General features: G+C 37.3%; 1 protein-coding gene across 22 annotated transcripts in view; it reads right to left on the bottom strand.

Annotated features, from left to right (window-relative positions):
* PDE4DIP (phosphodiesterase 4D interacting protein) overlaps window positions 1-25,085 on the bottom strand; it is a gene marked incomplete at both ends in the record, with an annotated part of 223,864 nt that overhangs the window by 70,868 nt on the left and 127,911 nt on the right. For all 22 annotated transcript variants that reach the window (XM_082614143.1, XM_082614148.1, XM_082614149.1 and 19 more), the window contains 15 exons: window positions 1,053-1,165; window positions 2,386-2,523; window positions 2,917-3,033; window positions 7,267-7,358; window positions 11,089-11,170; window positions 11,342-11,509; window positions 13,925-14,119; window positions 15,030-15,209; window positions 15,920-16,057; window positions 16,247-16,360; window positions 17,222-17,380; window positions 18,267-18,479; window positions 18,612-18,704; window positions 18,958-19,077; window positions 19,804-19,935. In XM_082614143.1, the coding sequence (XP_082470269.1) occupies window positions 1,053-1,165; window positions 2,386-2,523; window positions 2,917-3,033; window positions 7,267-7,358; window positions 11,089-11,170; window positions 11,342-11,509; window positions 13,925-14,119; window positions 15,030-15,209; window positions 15,920-16,057; window positions 16,247-16,360; window positions 17,222-17,380; window positions 18,267-18,479; window positions 18,612-18,704; window positions 18,958-19,077; window positions 19,804-19,935 (2,054 nt within the window). The remainder of the gene's footprint in view (window positions 1-1,052; window positions 1,166-2,385; window positions 2,524-2,916; window positions 3,034-7,266; window positions 7,359-11,088; window positions 11,171-11,341; window positions 11,510-13,924; window positions 14,120-15,029; window positions 15,210-15,919; window positions 16,058-16,246; window positions 16,361-17,221; window positions 17,381-18,266; window positions 18,480-18,611; window positions 18,705-18,957; window positions 19,078-19,803; window positions 19,936-25,085) is intronic.

Here is a 25,085-nt window from a genome sequence, read left to right as displayed (position 1 = left end):
GAGCCATGAGACTTTTGGAGTAATTGTTCTCTAGGACACAGTAAATGAATGTGTTCTTTGTTGTGGCCCTTGTGTTCAATGCTGATAGATTAGCAAGGCCTGCTTTCTGTAAAGTTTGTCCCTTTATCCTAGATTCTGGGCCAATTTGACATAAAATTACAGTTCCTAATATTTATCTCACACCCTTATAGCCCACTAAGAGAAATTTCATTTTTTAACTAAAAGCGTTTGTTTCTGAAAAGCCAAAACCCAGGAAAAACTAAATGCAAACTGAATCGATATTGAGCCAAGTAGGGTTGCTACTGAAGATATTTGTTTTCTCATTTGTTACCAAAAATTGATAGCGCTCTGAAAAGGAATCCAGTTCACAAAGATGCAGAGATTCTTTATAAAGTTCCACACGTGGTCCTATTTTACCTTTCCTCTGCCTTCATTTTCTTGAAGGAGAAAGAAAAAAAAAATTTTTAACTCAAAAATAAATTAGAAAAAACTGAATAGTAAAAGAATAAAAATTAGGAAAGAGAGAAAGGGGCTAGGAGGGAAGGCAAAATAAGAAAAAAAATTAAGGGAATATAAAATGAACCAGAAGGATATAATATACATGACCAAAAATCAAGAGGTACAGGAAAATAGATTCATCATCATGGCTATGAGTAATCCTGGGGTAATATTAGCCATAACAACAATTATATCTTCTTCAGTTATATTCAATGAGTATCAGTGCCCTTTATAGTCTTATAACGAAGCAGCCTTTAATAGGACATGGATTAGAGAGAGGAAAGAAACATACAATGAGTGCTTACAATATGCAAGCATTATTTTAGACACCTGACATGTCTCCTCATTTGATCTTTGCAATAGCTACATGAAATGGATGCTACTCCTGACTTTAGATTTAGACACTGAGGCTCAGAGCAATCCCTACAACTAGTGACAAGTCGGGTAGTCCCAGTTATGCTTTTCTTTATCTCCCTCCTTATATACTGTAAGCATCTGTAAGCATCTGCACTTAATGAGGAATAAAAGGAAAAACAGTGCAGTCACTCTCTTACCTCTCTGGATGGGCATGGAACTTCACCAGACTGCTATAGAGCTGTCTCTCTGCTTGTAAGGCCTCATTGAGCCGACTCCGTTCATCTACCAGTCCTTCTAGCATCAGCAGCAACTGAGGGAAAAAGAATAGAAGCAACATGCAAATAGAGACAGGAAGCCATAGTTAATCCTGAGAAAGAGACCAAAAGAATGTATTAGCATGAACTATGACTCAAAAAGCTCACTATCTCATTACTGACTTAACTTTTCTATATATAGTATGTTACAGTTTTCAAGTCAATGCCATATTATCTTTTTTTATCTTTAAAACTCTATCGGGGGCTTCCCTGGTGGGTGCAGTGGTTAAGAATCTGCCTGCCAATGGAGGGGACACGGGTTCAAGCCCTGGTCCAGGAAGATCCCACATGCCGCGGAGCAACTAAGTCCATGTGCCACAACTACTGAGCCTGCGCTCTAGAACCCGCAGGCCACAACTACTGAGCCCATGCACCACAACTACTGAAGCCTGTGCACCTAGAGTCCGTGCTCCGCAACAAGAGAAACCACCACAATGAGAAGCCTGCACACCACAACAAAGAGTAGCCCTCGCTCGCCACAACTAGGGAAAGCCCGCGTGCAGCAACGAAGACCCAATGCAGCCAAAAATAAATAAAATAAAATAAATTAATTAAAAAAAAAACCCTATCAGGCAGAATTCAAATATGGGAGCAAGAAGAAGAAAGAGGAGAGTGAAGCCAGAAGGACAGGAAAGAGGCCAAGAAGGAGTGGGAGAGAAAGCAAGGAAGGGCAAGAGGGAAACATACAATAGGACTTACTAGTACTCTTCATTCATTCAGTAAACATTTATTGGGCACCTTCTGTGTACCAGACTCTGTTCTAAGGATAAGCTTACTATATAGTGGGGGGAAAAGACATTCATGAGTCACAGACACATGTCATTGTGAGCTACATAAGTGCTATAAAGAAGATGAGCTACGATAGTGCATAACCACAGAGATCTATTTAAGTGAACTGGTAGAGTTAAAAGCTAGCTTGGAATGAGATGAGTAGTTAGTGAGAGAGATGATAGTGGAGACAGGGAGGAGTACAGGCAAACAGGTCATTTTAAGAAGCTTGGCATTAAAGAGAGGTCACATATGGGGCAGCAGTTACAAAGGAACTACACGTGTGAGAAGAGAGCATCTGTGGCTGCTACGACCAAGGCAGGGAACTTTAGAGCACAGATTTTCTATGAAATTCCATCGACAGACACCTTCATAAGTAATTGAGATTGACGGCTTGTTCACTGTTTATCTCACAGTAAAAAATAAGGTTTGTAATTCAATAACTTACTTGTTGTCTTCGGTTTCCAGAAGTTTCCTGACCCTGTGATTCTACTGAAGCAACTTTTTCCCGAAGAAGTAAGACTTCTTGGGTCAGGCGTTCCATAGCTGGTACGTCTTCAGGATCAACCAGCTGCATTTGCAGGTCCTAAAAGTCAAAAACAGGTATAGTAATAAAAATATTGGGTTGACCAAAAAGTTTGGGTTTTTCCATAAGATCCTATGGAAAAACCCAGATGAACTTTTTGGCCAACCCAATAAGTAATAAAAACACTATTCAGCACAGGAACAAAGCAACAAATCTCTTGAAATAGTCTGCTATACTTTAAGTGGGATATTAATAAGCCGTATGACGGTAACAATAGCTTCTTTATGAAATCTTAGCAACTCTGACATCAACCAGAGAGAATATGGCAATATCAAGAGGCTCAAACTAACAGTGCATAAGAAGACTCAATGTATCCAAGTGTTGTCTGAAGATGCCCTACAGGTATTCTGGGCTGTAATAATTTCCAATAGTCTTTAAAAAGCTTTGAAAGACCTTTATGAGGTCTTCTTTAATCTGTATTGTCCTGGTCAGGGACTCCATATCAGCAGCCTGCACCTGCAGCTCTTCCTCTTGCACAGCCATCATGGACTGGAGGGCGGAGAGTTCCATCTGTGGAGAAAGAAATCCTGAAGTCAGTGGGTAGAGGAAACAATATGTGTCACAATTACATTTTAACACTGAAGCAAATGCACTTCCATATCTTATCACTATCAGCCAGTAGTGCAAATAGAAACGAGAACATGAATAGTGCGCTACTGGATCAGATCAATAAACTGCACTGTGCAGTACTAAAGGGTGTTTCATGGGAAGTTGTAATGTGGTTTTAATGATATCCTCCATCTCTGTTAGCACTACAAAACATACCAAATTTGTTTAATTAATGAGCTTATTATACTACTTTAGAAAATGGGTTACCATTAGCAGATGCAAGAATAGATGTTTTTCTTCACATAAGTATTTCAGCTAAAAGATTTAAAAAAGACAGAATATCTCCATTTTTGTAAGCCTTAATGAATTAATAGAGGCATCGATCATCAATATCACAAGAGATCACCAAACATTACACACCTCCTGATGGAAGAACACACCACCACCTATGAAGAAGTCCTTCAAAAGTTAACACTGTAGGCCCTAAACGTTCAATATTGTATCTTTCATCTCTCCTCACCAGAAAATGACAGCCAAATATTCGATTATGACAAATTTCACTAAAAATCATGATAATTTCCACAGCTGCTAACATTTACTAGGTGCTTATTACTGTGTTCCAGGCCTTATATAAAAATACTTTGTATATAGTTAATCCTTTTAACAAACCTAATGACTTGGCTTCTGCCTACTTTTTCAACCTCAGTATGAACCATTTTCTACCTCATTCATGATTTTCTAGGCACAGTGGACTTTTTCTGTTCTAGGAATACCAGACTTTCTCTTGACTCAGAGCCTTTGCACCCACTGTTCCCTCTGCTTGAAATATCTTCCTGAGTTGCCTCCTTCTCATCCTCGAGTCCCAGCTTACACGGCATCTGCTCAGAGCATTCTCTAGCCATTCTATCTCAAATGGTCCCATACATGTTACTTTCTATTATTTCCCTCATATGGCTTATGACAATCTGTAATTGTATTATTTGTTGTCTGAATCTCCCCAGTAGGAATTAATTACATAGGGTCAGAGACTCTGTTGATTTTGTTCCCCATTCATCCCCACCACTTGCCCTGGCTTAGAGAAGGTACCCATATAGCTGATGAATGAAAGAATGAGTGAATCCCCCCAACAACCCTACAGGATAACTACTCTTCTACTCCTCAATTTACAGATGAGGTGACTGAGGCTGAGAGAAATTAAGGAACTTGTTCAAAATCACAGCCAGTAAGTGGTAGATCCAGAATGTAAACTCAAGGAAGTAGACTCAAAGCCACCAGACTATGTCTTATATGCTTCATGGTAATGGCAAGTTATTTGTAAGTAAACATTTTAAGGAAATATTTTGAGATAATTTTTTAAAAGTAGTTGTGATAAGTGAAGATGGATGACACACAGCTAGTTTAAGGTGTAATCAAGCTTCCTAAAGGAAGCAGCACCTTTTTCCTTAAGTAATATAAAACGTAAGTTATAAGCAATAAAAATTTTACTTGTGTATCTTTTTTTTTTCTTTAATAAATTTACTTATTTATTTTTGGCTGCGTTGGGTCTTTATTGCTGCGCACGCACTTTCTCTAGTTGTGGTGAGCGGGGGCTACTCTTCGCTGAGGTGTGCAGGCTTCTCATTGTGGTGGCTTCTCATGTTGCAGAGCATGGGCTCTAGGTGTGCGGGCTTCAGTAGTTGTGGCATGAGGGCTCAGTAGTTAGGCTCACACACTCTAGAGAGCAGGCTCAGTAGTTGTGGCACATGGGCTTAGTTGCTCCGTGGCATGTGGGATCTTCCTGGACCAGGGCTCAAACCTGTGTCCCCTGCATTGGCAGATGGATTCTTAACCACTGCACCACCAGGGAAGTCCTACTTGTGTATCTTCTAACTCCATCAATGCTTATAGAATCACTGTGTGGGCTTATGATGGTTTATAACTATACAAAGGTATTTGATGATTCTGGGCTACTGCAGCAGATTAAGAGGAAATGCTTCTCCTCATATTTCCTTACTTGTTGAAGGAGCTCAGTTACTGTAACTCCTGACCTCTCTCCACCCCTTTACTCACTCAACCCTGGGCAGGCAAAGGGATTTAACAGTAGACTGGGGAAGAATAAACCAAGCAAGCTTGACTTAGTTCCACCTTTCCTCTTCTTGGGAGACAGCTGCCTGTAGGAAGCCACTGCTTCTCCAAAGGCAAGCTCTTCCCCACCATGCAGAATGGTCTGCTGAGGCCCAGCGTTGCCTGTCTGGGCAGATAAGTCTACCTAATTCTGGGGATTGGCCAGCAGGCCCACTTGGTTCTTGCATTAAATTCTCTATGTAAGCCTTTATCAGTAATACAGTTGATAAAGTACCAAACTATCTGCCACTATTTTGTTTCATTTCTCATTTTGTTCAGATCTTGGGTATGGAAAAAGGGGTGCTCTTTATTAGGCTCTCTTCAGAGACCTCTGCCATTTTATATTGAGGTAGTTGCACCATTGAAGAAACATGAAAACATAAAGAAAAAACATTATTGCAGCATGCTAAAGGTCTGCAGTCAGATAGACATGGGTCTTAAATCTTGGCATAATCTCCTGAACAAGGAATTTAAACTGAGCTTCAGATTCTTCAATTGTAAAATCGGAATAATATCTACTTTTCAGGGTTATGTGAGAATAGAGAAAATGTATTAAAGTGCATGGCATATAGCAGGCAATCAGTGAATGATAACTATTATCATAACTATTATCATAACCACTACTATTATCTCAAGGGAGTAGGGGGAATGTTGAAAAAACTGGGAAAATCTATATGGCTTTGGTAAATACCTAATATTAGAGGAAATGTGATAATGAAAATACATAGCATTGAATTGAGAAGTTGTAGTTGATTAAGAACATACAGACGTTAGCAATAGAGCTAAATATAACTCACTCAAAATACCCATTTTTTTCTTTTAAATATTTTTCTTCAAAATATTCATTTATAGTCATTATAATTTTATGATCCTGAAAACAGGACAAAACCAAAAGTAACATTATCCTTAATTGAGTATATGTGAGATAAACAGGAACAGCATGTGGAAACTAAATTATCTGATATGATAATGGCTAGGCCAGAACCAAGAAAAAGGAGGGGAACTAGGGGATTTTTTAAACTGGTATTTTTTAAATGCCACACAATTTCATATCCTCAAAACTTGATTCATATAACTCTGTAAGGAGAAATATGGTAATGAAAAGAGAAATTAGAGGTACAATAAGATAATTTCATCACAAATATGAATGCAGGTTTTATATTATAGATGTAACTATGACAAAGAGGTAGAACAAAACTAAGGAGCTATACAGACTAGCCAGCTAAACTTAATTTAGGAACCCATGACACTGACTGATCTTCTAAAATAGAGGCCATAGTAACATTAAAGGCTTTCAGTTTTAGTCTATAACTCTATACTGTGGACCTAATGCTTCTTCTACATCATAGTACAAACAACTAGCTGTATAGGGAAGAAGAAGTGGAAGGGATTCTGTAAGGCCGAGAGGCCTCTTCTAAGACAATTGATGAAACCTCTATTGCTAGAAATAGGGCATATGAATGGGAAAAATTATCTGCTCCAGGAAATGACTTCTTAGGAAGTGTTTTGAGTCACAAAAGACTTGAGTTTAAATCTTAGCTTTCGCATTTTATAGCCATATTACTCTTCACCACCTCCAGGTTTTAAAACAGTGTTTCAGCTTCTTCATCTATAAAATAGGGCCAATATGACTTACTTAGCAGAGCTGTAAGTATTAGTGCTAATTTAAGTATCCAGTACAGTGCACTGCATATAACAAGTACTCGATAAACGTGGGTCCTTCTCAAATTTCTCTTGTTCCATGTTTCTAAAACTAATTTCATGGATCTAATGTCATAATTCTAAGCAGCAATTATATAGCGCTTCATTTTTTCACAAATCCTTTGTAATTATTTTATTCCAGTTAGCAATGGGCCGAGAAAGCTGTGTTTTTTCAGCACTTAAAAAGTTTTAATGATCCCCAATATAAATAACAAGAGCATCTTGGTGAGAAATGTGTATATAAAGGGATTTCTATTTTTCTCCAGAAAGAAAAAAGGCTCAACTTGCATTTGGACCCAGATACTATACTTGGAGAATTTTACTCTTTTAGATATGAAGTATTTTGAAAAAAGCAGGAATTAAGAAATTAGGCTTAACAAGAAAACTCACCCGACTTTCTCTTTCTTTTTTAGCCATGAGCTCAAGTTCCTCTTTGGCATTACTCAGTTCTTTTTCCAGCCCTGCAACTGTATCCAAGTCTCCTAAAAATGCATACAAAATGCTAGTTACAATCAGTATCAACATAATGTGATCTTTGCTGCCTTGTTTCTAAGGAATTTAAGATACAACCCAACAACAACAAAACATATATGCACAGGTTGTTCTTTGCAGCATTATTTGTAATAGCAAAATACTACAATCAACCTACAAGCCTATAAAAGAATGAATAAAACATAGTATATCCACACAGTGAAATACTATATATAGCCATAAAAAAGAATGAGGAATATCTTTATGAACTGATATGGAGTGATATCCAAGATATTAAGTACAACAAGCTGGGCACAGAAGAATACATCTAGTGAAGTATGTTTTATATTAGGAAAAGGGGAAATAAGAACATACACATACACATCACATATACACATAGGACTAATCTGCTTATTTTTGCAAAAAGAAACACAGGAAGGACACTTCAGAAATGAAACTGGTTGTCTTCAGGGGATGAGTAAAAATAGGAGAGAAAGGACAGGGAAGTAGATGGGACTTCGGAGTACACTTTTCTATATTTTTGAGCTTTGAAGCACGTTAATGTTTTATTACTAACGTGTAAAGTTAGTTCCACAATGAGGAAGTAAAAGCCAAACACTGAATACTAACATAAATAAATGAAACAAAATAATAAATTGATAAGATAACCACCCAGAAGATAATAAAAAAAATTAATCCAAATAATTTTTGAACTCAGTATTCTAACTCTACACCCTTGGTGGGAAATATTCTAAGGATAAAAAGAATTTTTTTTTGTTTGTTTGTTTTGTTTTGTTTTTTTTGCTGTACGCGGGCCTCTCACTGCTGTGGCCTCTCCCGTTGCGGAGCACAGGCTCCGGACACACAGGCTCTGCGGCCATGGCTCGCGGGCCCAGCCGCTCCGCGGCATGTGGGATCTTCCGGGATCGGGGCACGAACCCGTGTCCCCTGCATCGGCAGGCGGACTCTCAACCACTGCGCCACCAGGGAAGCCCGATAAAAAGAATTATAAAGAAATTTTAAACATTATTTAATAGATTTAGTGTTGATAGTGGTATTCATGTAGCTATTCTGAAACTATTTTTGTGTACTGTGCAAATGTATAAATATAGTGATGTTACAGGTAACCAGGTTTCTCAATGTTGGGAGAAGGCAGATACAAATACGAAATAACAGAAAGAAAGAACTTGTATTGTTTAACTGGAATTAGAGGAATCAGTATCAAATGGAGATATGTGTGTGTGTGTGTGTGTGTGTGTGTGTGTGTATACACATATATATATATATATGTGTATATATATACATATATATGTGTATATACACACACACACACACACACTCTCTCTCACACATATACATATAAATATCCTTAGCTCTGTTCACTTAAAAGATCCTAGAAGCAAATGACATACCTGTAGCTATGAACCTATCTTATGTCCAGATATTAGTATATAAATGTCATTACCCACTAAAAGGAACCAGAGAGCTCCTTGAAGTAATGGATAATTTCAGGGCGGAGGTAGGCAAAGTAAAAGAAAATCACAGAACATCTTATTGTGCCAGAAAGTATGGAAGTGCTCAAAAACAGATGGGGAAATACTGAAAGGACAGAGGAACAGCTTGAAGGGGCTCCAACTGGCCAAATCTGGGATAATTTGGTTATCAAATGGAATAATGACAGAAATGGATAAAAAAATGATTTTTTTAAAAAAAAGAACCCATTACTCCATACTGATATAAACAAATGGAGTAGGAAGAACAGGGAAAGGGCGTCTCTTCTTTATAAGAGAATACACACTACTAAACAAAGAAGGAATTTTAGGAATAGAAAATCTCTTTTTTAAACTACCAAATAGTGAGTTCAAACAAGCTCAAAGGATGCTAAAACCACTGGGTGAATGACTGTGGGAAAGCAGAACTATCAACATCTCAAGGCATATGCTGGCAGATCACTTATTAATTACAAAGGGGAAAATGAGCCTTTAGAGTGGAGACATCTGGCAGATACAACCTTAACCAAACAACTAAACTTAATATCACCGAGCATAACACAAACTGATACCACGTGCTCCTGATGTGATGCACTGAGAAAGACATCATCTATGTAGTATTCTTGCCAAAGATGTTTAACTTGAATCTAACCATGAGGAAACAATCAGAGCCAAATTGAGGGCCATTAGCTGGCCCAGAGTTTTAAAAAATGCCAATGTCAGAGAACAGACTTGCGGTTGTGTGGCGGGGGGAGGGTTGGATTGGGAGGCTGGGGTTAGCAGATGCAAACTATTATATACAGAAGGGATAAACAACAAGGTCGCACTGTACAGCATAGGGAACTATATTCAATATCCTGTAATAATCCATAATGTAAAAGAATATGGTAAAGAATATATATATATAAAAAACTGAATCAATTTGCTGTACATCAGAAATTAACACAACATTGTGAATCAACTATACTTCAATTGAAAAAAAAAGCCAATGTCAAAAAAGACAAAAAAGGCTAGAAAACTGTTCTAGATTAAAAGAGACAAAAGAACCACGACAAGTAGGTGCAATGCATGACCCCTGAGGGAAGAGAACAACCAGATATCAAGAATATTATTGGGACAATGGGAACTCTGAATATAGACTGTACATTAGATACTAGGACTATATTAAAGCTAAATTTCCTGAGCGTGATAATTATATTGTAGCTATGGAAGAGAATGCCCTTGTTCTTAGGAAGTACATAATGAAGTATTTAGGGATAAAGTGTCAATGATGTCTGTGAGTAATTTTTAAATGGTTCAGAAAAAAACATTATATCTGTGTGTGGGTGCATGCAAGAAATAATGCAAAAGTAGCAAAATGTTAACAATTGGTGAATCTTAATAAAACTGTGTATGGGTATTCATTGTACTATTTTTGCCACTTTTCTATAGGCTTGAAATTTGCAAAATAAAAAATTGGGGAAAGATGCTTTTAAAAAAAGGTAAATATGGGGTAAATTAAACAAATCCAGCATCCTTTAACTAGCATAAAGTTTCCCACTAAAAAATGACTATTTGCACAACTTATCTATGAATTCCATAATACCCTACACTATAACATAAAGTTTATACATTCTTAAAATCATTTAAAAAAATCGTAAGTCCAAGTCCACAACATTTCTTATCATAGCACTATAAGCCCCTATTTTTGGAACTCACTGGATAATAGTTTCTTTGATGCTTTCCTAGATCCCAACCTTTTGGTCTGTGAAAGTCAGAGACTCTAAGGCACCCATTTGAGCTTTGCTCAGTTGTTTTTAGGGAGTTCAAGGTCTATAACCATCCCTTGGATGGAGGGGAGCTTGGCACTGCCTACCCCTCCCAACACTGTAATGTGGGTTATGTCAATTTACAGTGAGCAGCCTCAGCCTGCTTAAGGTACCCAGGAGACAGCGTCAGCCCCGTGGTCCTGCTGTGCAGGTTTGGAAACACTGCCTCCCGCATTCTTGAATCCCTGCAAAGCTAACTGAAAAAGAGAATTAGGATGCAGTTTCTCTGAGCCAAATAGTGTAGCCAGAGCAATACTTTTAATTCAAAATAAGGCAAGGGCAGTTCTCCCTAGAAGACACATGTCTTCAGCCTTTCGGTGGAATCCAAACTTATTTTTTCCATTATGGTAGGAAGAGAAAGAGAGTCTTGGCCAAACCTATTAACAGAGAGTTACAGGAAGGAAAGACAGAGGTTCCTGAATGAAATGAAATTTGATACTTACCTAACGCAGACCTGGGTATGCTAGTATCCCCTTTGTCAGTCAATGAAGAGCTATCATCTCTGGAGGGTATAGGCACTGAACCCTAAAAATTAGAAGAGTCAGGGGATTTAGGAAGATACAGGAACCATGATCACAATGACAAGGACTTGGAACATTCTCGCACAACTTGATATTAAAATTATCATACTTATGCCTCAGATATAAAAAGAAAATGCAGTTGGCATAAACATCTATACAAGTCTATGGTTCTTACTTGATCAGTCTGCTCTCCAAGATGGGGACTGACGGAGGTAACTTCAGCTGGTTGGTTAGAGATGAGTGCCTGGGACATCGTGAAATCTTTCCCTCCTAAATACTGGCGCAGTGCCTGTAATTCTGAATTTCTTTCCATTAGGGCCTGTACCATCTTTTCTGCAGCAGCCTAGTAAGGAAATTACACATAACATTAGAGAGATATTCTAATAAAAAAAAAATTTGTGTTCTGATGTCATTGTTAAAAGCCAACCATTTAAGAAAAGCCAGTGGGGCCCTAAGAAATAGTTTCCTTGCTTTTATTTTATAGGAAAAACCATAGTCAATGAGTGGAAAGAAAGTCTCTCATAGGCATAATACTGGAAAAATGGAATATAACACATCTGTTACAGATAAAATAATCTAAACTTGTTCTGCTAGAACTATCAGGCTAAGGTATTAAGATTCTGGTTTGAATTGGGTAACATATGTCTTTCTTTACTCATGTGCCTTTGGCCTGAATGGTCTTTGCCCAAACATTTGTTTGGTACACTTCCTTAAGGTCTTTGCCAAATGTCAACTTTATCAGATTGGCCTAGTCTGCATTTCGTATCTAAAACAGCAATCTCATCTCTACTCCTAATTCCCCGGTCATGCTAATTTTTTTTTACAATGCACTTACCAGTAATCAATATATCTATTTATTGTCTCTCTCTCTCTCCCCAGCCCCCCGCCCTGCCCCAACTGGATGTAAGTTTTCTAAGGGCAAGTACTATGTTTTGTTCAGTGCTGAATCCCAAGCACACAGAACAATGTCTGGCACATAGCAGGCACTCAATTCATAGGTACTTGAGACCTATTTATTGAATGAATCAATTACACAGAAACATTTTTATCAGACCACATGATCAGGAGAATCTGAACCTCAAAATCACCAAACCCAGTTTATTTCATTTCAAATCCCACAGTTTTCTAAGACATATGATGGTACAATAAGGAAAAAATTTAGAACATTCTTTTATGACCATTATCACATAGAAAGTCTGCATTTAATCAGAAAATCTAGAAATAATAAACTAAGACTAAAAGAAGGTATAAGATGATGAATATATTAGCTATATTATAGCATCGACTGTCTCTGGGAGAATTACTACTATTTTAAATAAGAAGCTGAGCTCTTGTCATAACTTCAAAGGGAAATAAAAGAATAACCTTCCAGTTTTAGTATGTAAAATTCAGACTCTTTAGGGATTTGGACATAACCATCTTAGAAGTAACAGTACATTATTAATTTGCCTTAATACAAATCTCTGTGAAATTATGAGAAGAAACAGAGTGAATAATACACAAGATATCTTGTGCCACATACATGATCTATCTGGCTTGGTACTCTTTTTCTAACAGTGCTGTTTTTAGCACTGCTCCTCCAAGTGTGGCTCGTGGACCAGCAGCATCACCATCACCTGGAAGCTTGTAAGAAATGCAAATTCTTGAGGCTATGTTTTTAAAAAGCTATTCAAGGGATTTTTCTGCATATAAAATTCGAGAAGCAGATCTAGAAGAATACAATCATTACACTTTTTCTTGAGTTGAAAATCTTTTGTAATTTCAGGCATCTCCTAGATTCCATTATTTTACTACCAGCGGTATATTAAGTGTTATAAGGCTAATTCTTTCAAATTACAAAGGGGTGAAAAAGAAAACTCAAAGACTTGTTAGCCTCTTGCCAAAGACTTAAATAATTCACAATGATTTTGTTAGGTCTATTCTAGAAGCAATTTCTGCAGCACATGGCAGCATGTATCTAACAAAATGTGTATTTACTTCAGTGGGCCTAAGAATTGGATGAGTGGAATATAACCATCCCATAATATAAGGAAGCATTAGAGAATATTATTGTCAAATAACATAGGCAAGTGATAAGAATCTAGTTCCCTCTGAGAACTGACTAGGGAGAATTCTGAGTGACTGGTCCCTGAAATGCAGCACAAGTCAACTATACTAGACTTTCTCTAGCCTTTAGGAGAAAGATACGTGAAAAGGAGGGTAAGTTAAGAATTTACTTTTGAAATATTTGTGTACCATTATTTTGAAATTACTATATGCCATATTACTATGAGATTGTTTATTCTCATCATGGCCTTTGAAAAAACACAAACTTTTTTTCTCTCTCTTAAAATAACTCAGATTTTACATGAATTAAGAGAAAATATGTAAAGTATAAGTTTTCCCATACCCTGGCTAGAAACAAAATATCACTCAAGTCTTGATAATTTAGAATCAAAATCAAAACACTCCAGAATCCTATATTCCTTTCTGTCAAAATTATCAGAACATTAAGGAAAAGAAAATGTACATAATGAATTTAATGAGTGGGGACATGTATTATTTAGGCACCCTCCGAATGCAAAGTGTTCTAGAAATATTTCATACTCTGATGACTGATGTAAAACTGTAGTCTAGTTAATAGGCTGAAGGAAAAGAACTAACAGGATGGACTGAAAAATGACATAAATTTTACACGTTATAAAGTTCTAATGCTTCCTGTAGTGTGAACTATAAACGCACAAAGTGGTACTCTTCTGGACTGGGCATTAGTCCTTACTTGGCTCTCCTGCTCCCTGCTGCTCATGGACTGAAGCAGGCCCTGAATCTCCATTTCATATTCCACCGCTTGTTTGTTCCGATCACTTAGAAGGTCCTGCAGCATCCTTTCCTTTCGCTGTAGACGCTGGCACAGCTCCTCAGCTATCTCACTCTGTCCTGGTCCAAGTTTGCAGAGCAATGTTGCACTAAGATCCTAATACAGGAGAGACAGTGTAAGTTTTGGAGGAAAGAATTCCATCTACTGTATATCAAAGGGCTTAAAAGAATCTATCATAGAAGAGAGAGCAAGTATGATGTTTTATTCATTTTTGTTCCCGCAGATCCAGCATAGGCCTGGCACATAAAAGACTGTCAATACATGCTCAGTGAATGAACACTAACAATACAGAAAAAAATACTTAGAATGGCAACTTACATATTGTTTTCTAAAATAAGTCCTTGCCCTATAATGCTCAGGGCACATAATAATGTTAGGTGTGGATAAAGGGGCACTCGGTTCATTTATCTCATTTATCTACTCCTGTTTGACTTTATAGGGGGAACACGAAATGATCAGCTGAAAAAAATAACAAGCACTGTATTTATTAGCATGGTGACACAGCTGCTAGCTCTACACTGGAGGTAATACATGGGGGTTAAAACTGTGGAGCCAGATTGCCTGGGGTGCACACGGGCTCTGCCACTTATTAGCTATGTCACTTTGGACAAGTTGCTTCACTTCAGAAGTCTGTTTCCTTGTCTGTAAAAGAGGAATAATAGTATGTACCTCATAGATTTGTGAGGATTCAATGAATTGACATCCATTAAGCTCTTAAAAAACTGCCTGACGCAGCATGAGCACCATAACAAAGGTTAGCTATTGTATTGTAGGTACATTCTTTAGATCTCATTAATTCTCACATAACTTCTTTGAGAAAGATAATTGTCCCCTTGAGTTTATAGGTATAGGATAAAAAAGTCCCAGTGAAAGCCAGTGACCTGCCCAGAGACAGGATGGGATTAAAGACTTGGGTCACCGGCCTCTCGGACCTCAAGAGTCCTAATGCAAGACTGAGATTATGTCAACACTAAACCAACTGCCCTTAAGTTAACTAAATTCTTGCCTCCACTTCTTTGTTCCTGTCATGCAGAGATGTCTGTAGCTGCTGAATGATACTTTCTTGCTCCTTCTGCCAATGGCTAAATTTCGTTTCCATTTCTTCTTTCAGCCATTGGAGGTTTTGACAGCTGGCAGACAACTGTTCCATTTCCAGGCCTTTGGCCCTCAGGAGACTCTCCATACACTACAGTCACAAAGAAAGCAGCCAGTTAAGTCAAAGGGCCACCCCACACTCCTCAGCATAAACAGGAAACCTGATCCACCTTTACATTATCTCCTAAGTTATCTATCAATTTCTTTTGCAAAAGGAAAAAACGTAGTATCTAATCTAACAATGCCATACTAGTCTATTTGTTGTTTTTAGAAACTCTCATCTAGTTTGTAGAGAGATAAGTGTAATGTATGTGTTAAATGAAGTAGTTTGGAGGAAGTGAAGAACTTCAAGAAGTGTCAGATGGTTAGATATTTAAACTCTAAAATAAATATACAAAAATAGCCCAGAGTAAATATTAATAAGAGAAACAAGTGTTCTGATTGTGGCTGTACACAGACATGTACATAATATTAATGAGAAAAATACAATATAATAGCTGCATCTGAGCAACGTTTATATAGAAGTATATAAATATTAGCAAGGATTAGAAATAAATTAGAACTATGTATAAAAATCCATATTCACTGCCCCCTCCCACAAAGTTCACAGTAGAAGTGCTAAAACTTCTCACTCCCTTATGTATAATGACAGAACTAATGACTGCTATTTTTGTTTGCTTTTGTATTTTTTTTTAATAAAGCAAATATCCTGGTTTTCAGAAAATGATGGAAGGGGAGATGTTTCAGGTTTAGAATCCAAGTGAGAGAGGGATACCAAGTCATGACAGATTTTGCTCTTACCTGCATGGTAGCTTCATTGGAGGAGAGGATACCACGCAATCTCTCTAAGTCATGATCTCGCTCTCTCATGGCAAGACAAAGTTGACGCAGTTCTTTTTCTTTTTCTTCTAGACTGGAGAACTTTTCGTCTATAGCCCGCTGCAAGCAAAGTCAGCATCCCAAAGCTCCACAAGAGTCACTATTCTGATCACTCTTATTCAATAAGATTCCAAATATAAAGGAATGGAAAACCAACTCCCAAAAGCAGCAAATTAAGTAAATACATTTCTAAAGTCCCCCTGTGGATGAAATAATCCACAGCATCATGAGCAAAATTATGGTACATACCTCTAGAGCAACATCTCTATCTTGTATTCTTTGCCGAAGTTTCTCAAGCAACATTTCATTTGCTTCAAGGGTTTTGTCCGAGTTATTTCGATACTGCAGGAGTTCCCGAAATTCCTAATGAGACCAAAAAATATTTTCCTTTATTCATTTATTCAGTATTAACTGAATTTCCACTTTGTCAAGGAATTTGTTAGTGATTCAGGATAAAAAGCAAAATGTGATCACTCTCAAGGGGAACACAGTTTAGCAGAGATGACAGACATACAGAATGTCAACTATTCTGCATCACATATACACAGGTGTGTACATATACGCATGTAGCAAGCTACTAGGGGAACAGGGGCTGCATTGCCTAACTCTGCCTGAAGGTGTCACTAAAGTTCTCACAAAAGAGGTTACATTTGCTCTGAGTCTTAAAGGACTAGGAGTTTCCCAAGAGGCTGTGGGGTATCTCTATCAGAGAAAAAAACTGGCACAACATATGTATACCATGAAAAAGTCATATGCTCAGCGAAATATAAGGGATCCAGTGTGACTAAAGCTTAGAGTAGGTGGTAGAACTGATCAGTCTCTTCTTAAGCGCTCCATTTTTTCCTATAACTTTCATTTTAATCATCTACATAACTCTGGAAATTTCTACACAGAGGTCTTCAGTGGGAGCAGTGGACATATCTTCTCTTCATTTTCCTCATACCTAGCCTAGTATCTAACTCAGAGGTGCTTAATAACTATTTGCTGAATATTTATTGCTTAAGTGTTTCAGGTCTATATTTCTTGTTTCCTACACTTGCTGGTTAGCATCTTGGTTGATGGATTGTACTTTCTATTTCTTCTGAATCCTCCAGATTCCCACCTCTTAATGTTCTACATGTAGCAGGTACTCAACACAGGTGGACTAATGTTTTGAGATGATATGAACATAAATTCCCGAGCTCTAGGAACCCAGTTTTACTTGAAATCATTCTGTGGACTCACCTGAAGCAGCTGCTCTTTGTGACTCAGACTGTGGTTGAGGTGCTGAATGTGTTGCTCTTGGATGCGAATCTCATTGTATTTTTCAGCCTCCAGGGTATGAAGCTGTTGGCCCTTACTCTGCAATTCTCCTTGTAGCTGCTGCAAGGCTTTTCGCAATTCCTGAATTAAATAGATTCCCTTTTCAAACAATCTAAAAATTTCACATGGTCATTAGATATGGAGGCCTTAAAACTTTCAAAGCACAGAGAACAAAAGATAAAGTAGCAAAAAGTGCCATTCTTAAAATTACTATAGAGATACTACTACACCTGAGTCAAATATGATGTGGGAAATCATGGGAACCGCGGATGGGGGTAGGATGTAAATTTGATATTATAGTTCAATACTTATTTTTGGCTTAAAAATGATACACCTATATAAGTACTAAGTGGGACTCTGTTCTACCATAAACCTGGATCCTTTAGTTTACAGTAAGCTCAAGGATACAACATTCCTACCTATCCTTTTATATCTTAAAAAAAAAAAAAAAGATGGCATTTGCTCTAAGCTAACAAGAAACCATTTAAGAATTATGTGTTTTATTTAAAAAAACATACATGACTAATTGTATACGCCATTCCTCTGACTTGGTTGTTCTTCCCACTTTTCTGTCTCACTGACTCTTACCCACCCTTCAAGAATAATCTCAGATATCTCCTCCTCTGTGAAGCTTTCCCTGATTCCCTTCCCCGGCCCCTTGTATATATTCCTACAGGACCCCTATATGCCTCTTCTACAGTATTTACCACATTGAAATACTGTTTATGTGACTGTCTTTCATACTATATTACAAATAACTTAAGAGGAAAGAGCCTGTGATATTCACCCTTGTATTTCCAGAACACAGCCCAATACCTGGCACACGGTATAAGGGCAACAAATGTTGAGCTGAAATACTTAGATTAAGTAAGTGACTCAAGGGTTCAACACAAGCTATTCTTATAAAAAGTTATTATCAGGGCAAAGTCTGCATTTACACAGTGCCACAAAATGATTAATGATTTACTTGGTTATGTTTCCAAGAAGCTTCTTTCTGCTGTTCTCTCTCCTGTGCTGCAGCCTCTACAAATTGCACACATCGTCTGGCATCAGCCAGCTGCCGTTCTTTTTGTCGTACCACCCTCTGGAGCTTCTGTATTTCAAGCTGGCTGCAGAATAAAGCGCTCTGAAGATCAAGCAGAGCCACCTGTTGCTGAGCTGGGGAAGTACCCTCTGAGTTCTGAAAAGAGAGTGAAAATCATCATCACAAGGAGGGCAAGCACAGAGCAGCTGAGAAGAACAACAAGATCAAAACTGTGGCTGAGAGTGGCACATCCTCAAGTGATGCCTGTCCCAGGTGACCCTCACGTACATGAAGTTGTCCAAGCTGACTTTGGTGCAGCATTTCTCGAAGCTTTACCATTGTGTCATTTTGACCTTCGATCACCTGGTACAACTCCTCGGTCTGAAAACAAAGACAGGGAGTACCAAAAATGTTAGCAAGCTAAATATAAATTCTGTTATCTCGCCTGTACTGTACAGATTTTAGTAGCAGGACTATTCCAAAATTCCAAAATTCCAATTTAGAAGACACTACAGTTTCTCTAGGCTAAGATCTGTTAGTCTGACAATATCCAATTCAACAAATTATAGAATACTTGTCTACTTTGATGGGAAAAATTGTTTCCTCATGGGTCCTTGACTGCCAAACATTTTACCTCATTTTCCCTGCTTTTCAGAGTTTCCTTGAGGTTTTGAATTGTACCATCTTGCTTCTGAGACAACTCCTGAGCGGACTTTAGTTCACAGCTCATTTCATTCAGTTTTTCTTGAAGAACCTGAATTCAGCAAAGAAAAAAAGTTTGGCAGGTCAATGATTTCTTTTAACCTCAAATGCAACCATGAAGTCCTTCCTCAAATCTAGGTTTAAAGGATTTCTTAGGGAATATTACCTTATTAATTTTTCCCCACATAGCATAACCATTAAAGTCCTAAGTCAATCAGCAAGAGAAAAGTAGCAGGAAATGTGAAATGCTTCTTTTAATACTCAATTGCTTCAGTTCTCATGCACTGTGCTTTCTCTATGACGGCAGCCATACTGGGGGTACTTGTCCACATGAGTCACTGTGGATCTTTTACACAAAGACCAAGGAGGTTCTGCTATCTACTACAGGACAGGACACAAAAAGGGTACACAAAGCCAGGAGCACAGCGTCCCAAATTGTGGGAATTTTCTTCTAAGCAGATGTTAAAACCCAAGGGCTATAAAGGGGTAAGAAGTTAAACCAAAATCAAAAGCATGAACCTCTTGTCTCAGTGCCTTATACAGTTGAAAATTGCACTCAAGTTTTAATTTCAGGCCTAAAAGGCACCAGAAATTCTGATCTGTGCAGAACAGGCTAAAATCTTGATGAGAGATACAGGAAAGAACTACACTTTTAAGAATATATTCCACAGAGCACCAGGCATACACAATACCCATCTCCCAGGTCCTACTCAGAGAGGTTAACACAGACCCAGCTAGAGCCAGTCGCATTCTCAAGAAACCCTGTGATCTCCAATACCTTGTTGGTGGCCTCTGTTTGCTGGATTTTTTCCTGGAGTTCTGTCAAATGGGAATCAGATACAGCCTGCTGAGTTGTACTGGTCTCACCTGAATTCAGCTTTGGTTGTCTGAGTAACTCTTCGGTCGTGGGCTAGGAAGAAGCAGCGAGACGATTGAGTTAAGCGTAGCCAACAATAAAGTTTAATTTTATCTTCAAATGTCTTTGGCATCTTTTGCCAGAGACTTAGAAAACCAGCGTTGCTGAATGGCTTATCAGTAATTCCTGAAGCCAGTCCTGTTCCGTATTCTGAGCACCGATTCACTTCCTCTCTAGCTCCCCTCCCCACCTTTCTCTATGAACCTACACAAACACTATGCAGTTAAAGCAAGTAATTCAGAGATTTAAAAGAAGAGAGGATTTTTTTAAATGCTTATGATGACCAAATATTTGCTTTATCCTATTTTCAATCAGGGAATTCAAAAGGTCAAACTCACACCATCCCTAAGGGAGAAAAAGTTATAGTTCAACAATCTTTCTTACAACATGCCTATTCACATTATTGGAAAAATGGGTAGATTTCAAATATGGACCATACGTTAGATAATAGTATTTAATCAATACTAAATTTCCTAACTTTGGTAATTGTACTGTAGTTATGTAAGAGATGTCCTTGTCTTTAGGAAATATATGCTTATTGAACGTAAAGATGTATAATATCTGCAATTAATTCTCAAATAATTCAGGAATAAAAAAATGTGTCTATAAACAGTGAGAGTGATAAAGCAAATGTAGCAACATATAGCAACTGGTGAGACTGTGAGTTCTTTGTACTTCTCTTATGACTTCTCTAACGCTGAAATTATTTCAAAATAAAAAGTAACAAAAATTAAGATAAAATTTAAAATCCATAGGGTCTGGGAAGGAGGTATGTTTTATAGGAATATCAATTCATCAAAAAGATTCAGGAGAAAAAAACATCTCTTTATATTTGGGATGATCAGACTAAGATAAACTTACTGAACTGTACCTAATATTCATTATGAGCTAAGATACAAAAATAAAACTTTAGCAATTCACTGTGGCATTAAATTCCATCTCTTTTCTCCCTGCCTATCCCCCCTCCCTTTCTCCTGCACTCCAATTAGGGAAAATACAAATCCATTAGAAAGAGAAAAAAGGCAGCTATTCATTTTTTCTTTACCTCACATGTTCAAACTCTGATTACCACCTTCTAGGCAGTGGGGTTTCAGCTTACCTTAAACCCCTTCCTGACAGCAACTGACTGGAAGTATAGAGATTTCAGAAGAAAAATCTTTTCTATTCTTCCAGGGCTGTTCATCATTTTTTAAAACATCTATGAAGTACCCCTAATATGCAAAGCACTGTGGGAGTTGGAGTGGGGAGCTAAATGATAAAAGAACAAGGAAATACACAAAATGTAAGCTAGTGACAAGTCCTATGCTATAAAATAGGAAAGCATGACAAAGTTGTTAAGTTACTTTAAAGTGGTTGATGAGGCAGCATTTAAATGAAGATCTACATGATAAGGAACCAGCTCTGCAAAATCAACAGAAGAATAATAATCCAGGCAGAGGATCAACTAATGGAAAAGACCTCAGGTAGATATGCCCCTGGGAAAGAGAAAAGCCTACGTGGTTCGAGGAGCACTTTCCAAGAGAAATATAATGAGCCACATATGTAATTTAAAATTTTCTAGTATCTTCATTGACTAAAGTAAAAATAAATAGGTAAACTTAATTTTAATAAAACATTTTATTTGACCCAATATATTATACCTAAAATATTATCATAAGCATGTATTCAATAGAAAAATTATCAAGATACTTTACATTCTTTCCATGATAAGTCTTTAAAATTAAGGTTATACTTCACACTCACCGCATATCTCATTTTGGACTAGCCAAATTTCAAGTGCTCAATAGCCACACAGGGCTAGTGGCTGCCTTTCTGGAAAGCACAGGGCTACAGCATACTGGGCAAAATGGATGGTAATACACGATGAGGTGGAAAGGCAAGGAGGGGCCAGATCTGGTGTAAAGAACCTACATCGGAGGTAATGAAGCTGGATTTCATTCTAATTGAAATGAGAATGGACTGCAGGGTTTTTAACGGAAAAGTAATCAATCATATTTAAATTTTAAATAGCTGCTCTGTGATGAATAGATTGTTGGGAGTACCAGTAGGAATGGGAAGACCAGCTAGGAGGCTGCTGCAGTACTGCAGGGGAAAGATAATAGTGGCTTGGATTATAGTGGTAGTAATGGAGGGAGAAAGAAATGGATAGATTTGGATATGTTCTGAAGGTAGAGTCAACAGGACTGGATGGTGAGACAGGGAGAAAGAGAAAAGTAGCAAGGATAATGACTCCTAGAAAAAACTGAGATATTTGTTGTTGTGGGTATAACAGGGAGCCTTGCCCTTGAAGTGATGTGAATTATGTCACACCATGGGAGAGGTAACTATTTTAATAGATATTTACAACAATTCTAACTGATAAATAATTTTATCATTTATTTAACGATAAAACATTCTCTACCAAACTTGCCTTCTTACTTCCTCGGTGTAAAACAAATTTCCAACAACATCTATTACAAGATATTTTTCAAATTTAAACTATAACAAGCAGAATTAAATAGCTTCAAGTTTTAAATGGTCCTATTTAATCACTGTACACCAAAGAATCTTAGAGCTGTGAAGGACACTTTATAAATTAGCCATCTGGTCCAATCCTATCTTACATTTGAGGAAATGGGAACTTAGACAGATAAGTAATTTGTCCAAAGTTAACTGGAAATCAGGAAAAGGATCCAATTAAACCAAATGCAATTAAGTTGGTAACTTCCTTTTCATCTTTATAAACCCATTGCCTACCATAATGCCTGGAATATTGTACGGACCAAAAGTTTTTGTTCAATAAAGTAAACAGAACAATAAAAACAAAAGCAAATTAACAAAAACAGGCCTGTCTCCTAATTCCCAGACCATTGCTCTAATCTCTCAGTGGCTCTCTTAGAAAAAGACCAGATAAATAGATTAAAAGGTAGGTGTTTAATTTAGGCATTTCAACATCAACTTTAAATCCAAAGGATGCCACAGAAAAGTACATAATGAGTCTGGATCTCATCTGAACCCATCTTGGCATGAATCATCACAGGAAACCCCTAATTTGGTAAATGTAATGTATTGACCTAAAGGCTAGAAGATGTTTGTTTCTTCTTTATTCATAATATTTTATTATTTTAAATCTCAGGAAAAAAATGTCCTTTCAGATAAGTCTGCCAAAAGAGTACCTAGCAAAGTCCCATTGAGTAAACAGCTCATAATGAATTCTTGTGAAATATCAAGTACATAAACCAACCACTCCTATGAAGATTTTGTAGAGCCTGAAATAAGTAATACTTGATTTGGTTGAATCCGTGTTAATCTCCATGCTATCAGTTACTAAAATCATGTTGTAATCATAATATAATTTTAAATTCAGTTGCTTTTGACTCAGGACAAATGCTTTTCAGCATCAGAAAAGAGAATTGCTTCCAGGCCTAAGGTTGCATAAAATAAGACCTTTAGGCTACAAGGCAGTTATTTAGATCTTCTGGATTAACAGCAGTTTTCTTGACACTTTCATAGTCACAATAGAAAGTCACAGGGCTCAAACTACTATAATTTTCTATCCTATTGTTAGCAATAGGGGATACACAAGAACTATCAACTAGCATAAAATTAAAGGCCTAATCTTTGACCAGCATCTAATGCTTACCCCTGCCAAAGGGCCTGATCTGGGTTACATAGCTAAGCTATAGAAAGGGATAAATTTATCATAGTCATACAAGAGCCAACTCTGGCATTGCAAGGCTTGAAGCAAAGATCTCTTACTCTCTGAATTTAGATAGAAAAGAAAACTGCACGTGAACCAGAGCTGAATTAATGTTTACCAAGGGACCACACCCCTTCTATGACAGCTTTTCTATTGTAGTTCAGGGCCAGACAATAAAGAAGGAAATTATCACCTAGAATAAGGCTTCAAACCTTTCTTTGGCTATTTGACAACACTGGGTCTTCAGACATAAATTCTGTAGAAGGCAAATCAATCAGTTTGCATAATGTCAGAAAATTAGTAAGCAGGAGAACTACGCTGTTGCAGTTTTTCTTTAATATAAGAAAGAAAGAAGGAAAGAGAGAAAGAAAAAGAAGAAAAGCAACCAGGAGGCATTCTGATGGTGATATTTAACAGTAACCAGATTAAACAAAGGAATCAAAATGACCTTACAGAACAATCTTGCTCTTAGGATAAGAGCTTTTCTTCATATTTGTAGCAGAATTTAGCTAAAGGAAATTTTTTTTTCTTTCAAGTTTTTTCTTTCTACAAACTAAAAAGAGAACTACCAAAAATAATTTACACTTATTTCTATTCTATCCACATTTGTTCAGAAACAGACAAAAATCAGTCTGCCTTTGTCCCACTTAGATCTGCTTTTGCCATAAAGCACAACAGGCCTTAGGGAGCTTAAAAGTCAAGACTTAAACAGTAGATCCAGAATCCAAAACATACATTTTATCTACAAACACTTTGAGCCTAATTAATCTATTTCCTTCCACTTCTTAATTATTGGAGAAAACAGCACAACAATCAAGTGCCATGATTCTTCAAGCTGAATGTTTTCTTCCTCCTCTCAATGTTTTATTATTCTACAAACAGTAAAGACGGTAAGCCAGGTTACAGCAGAAAGGTCAAACCCTGCTGTGTTAAAGGTCTATTTTTTTTTGATGTCTAAATTTAGTGAAGAAAAGGGGCTTGACCTAAAGGTACAGTTACCATATTTTAAATATGCTCATTAGGATGCCAGATTTCTTCACAGAATTCCTAAAGAATCCTCCAGCAATCCTTAGGGTATAGAAAGAAGGTCCTGAATTTAAAACAAGTATTTATTTAATTCAAGGTACATCAGACAATGTGGTTTAATATATAGAATAAAAAGGTCTTGGCTGAGAATGGTTAGGAATCTTTGGCTCTGCCTGGGCTAAGTTATTTAAACCATGAGCTTTCCATATCTCTAAATTGAGAGACTGCATGAGATGATCTTTAAGCTCCTTCCCAGCTCCAAAATTTGTTGAGCCCAGGCACCAAAAGAGTATTTTTAATTTAATATGGAGAAAAAATTCCTCTTGTTTTACCTGTAATTTTCTAAGTCTTCACTTTTCTACAATATTGGCCATATTTGAAAGGGGGAAAAAAAGCTTATTTCCCATCCAGCCTGTCCAAACTATTTTTAGATCCTAAT

Source organism: Mesoplodon mirus (genome assembly GCF_964341445.2).
Source record: "Mesoplodon mirus genome assembly, chromosome: 3".
Classification (NCBI taxonomy): domain Eukaryota; kingdom Metazoa; phylum Chordata; class Mammalia; order Artiodactyla; family Ziphiidae; genus Mesoplodon; species Mesoplodon mirus.
Note: the sequence above shows the minus strand (reverse complement) of the source record. Positions and strands in the feature narration are given on the sequence as shown.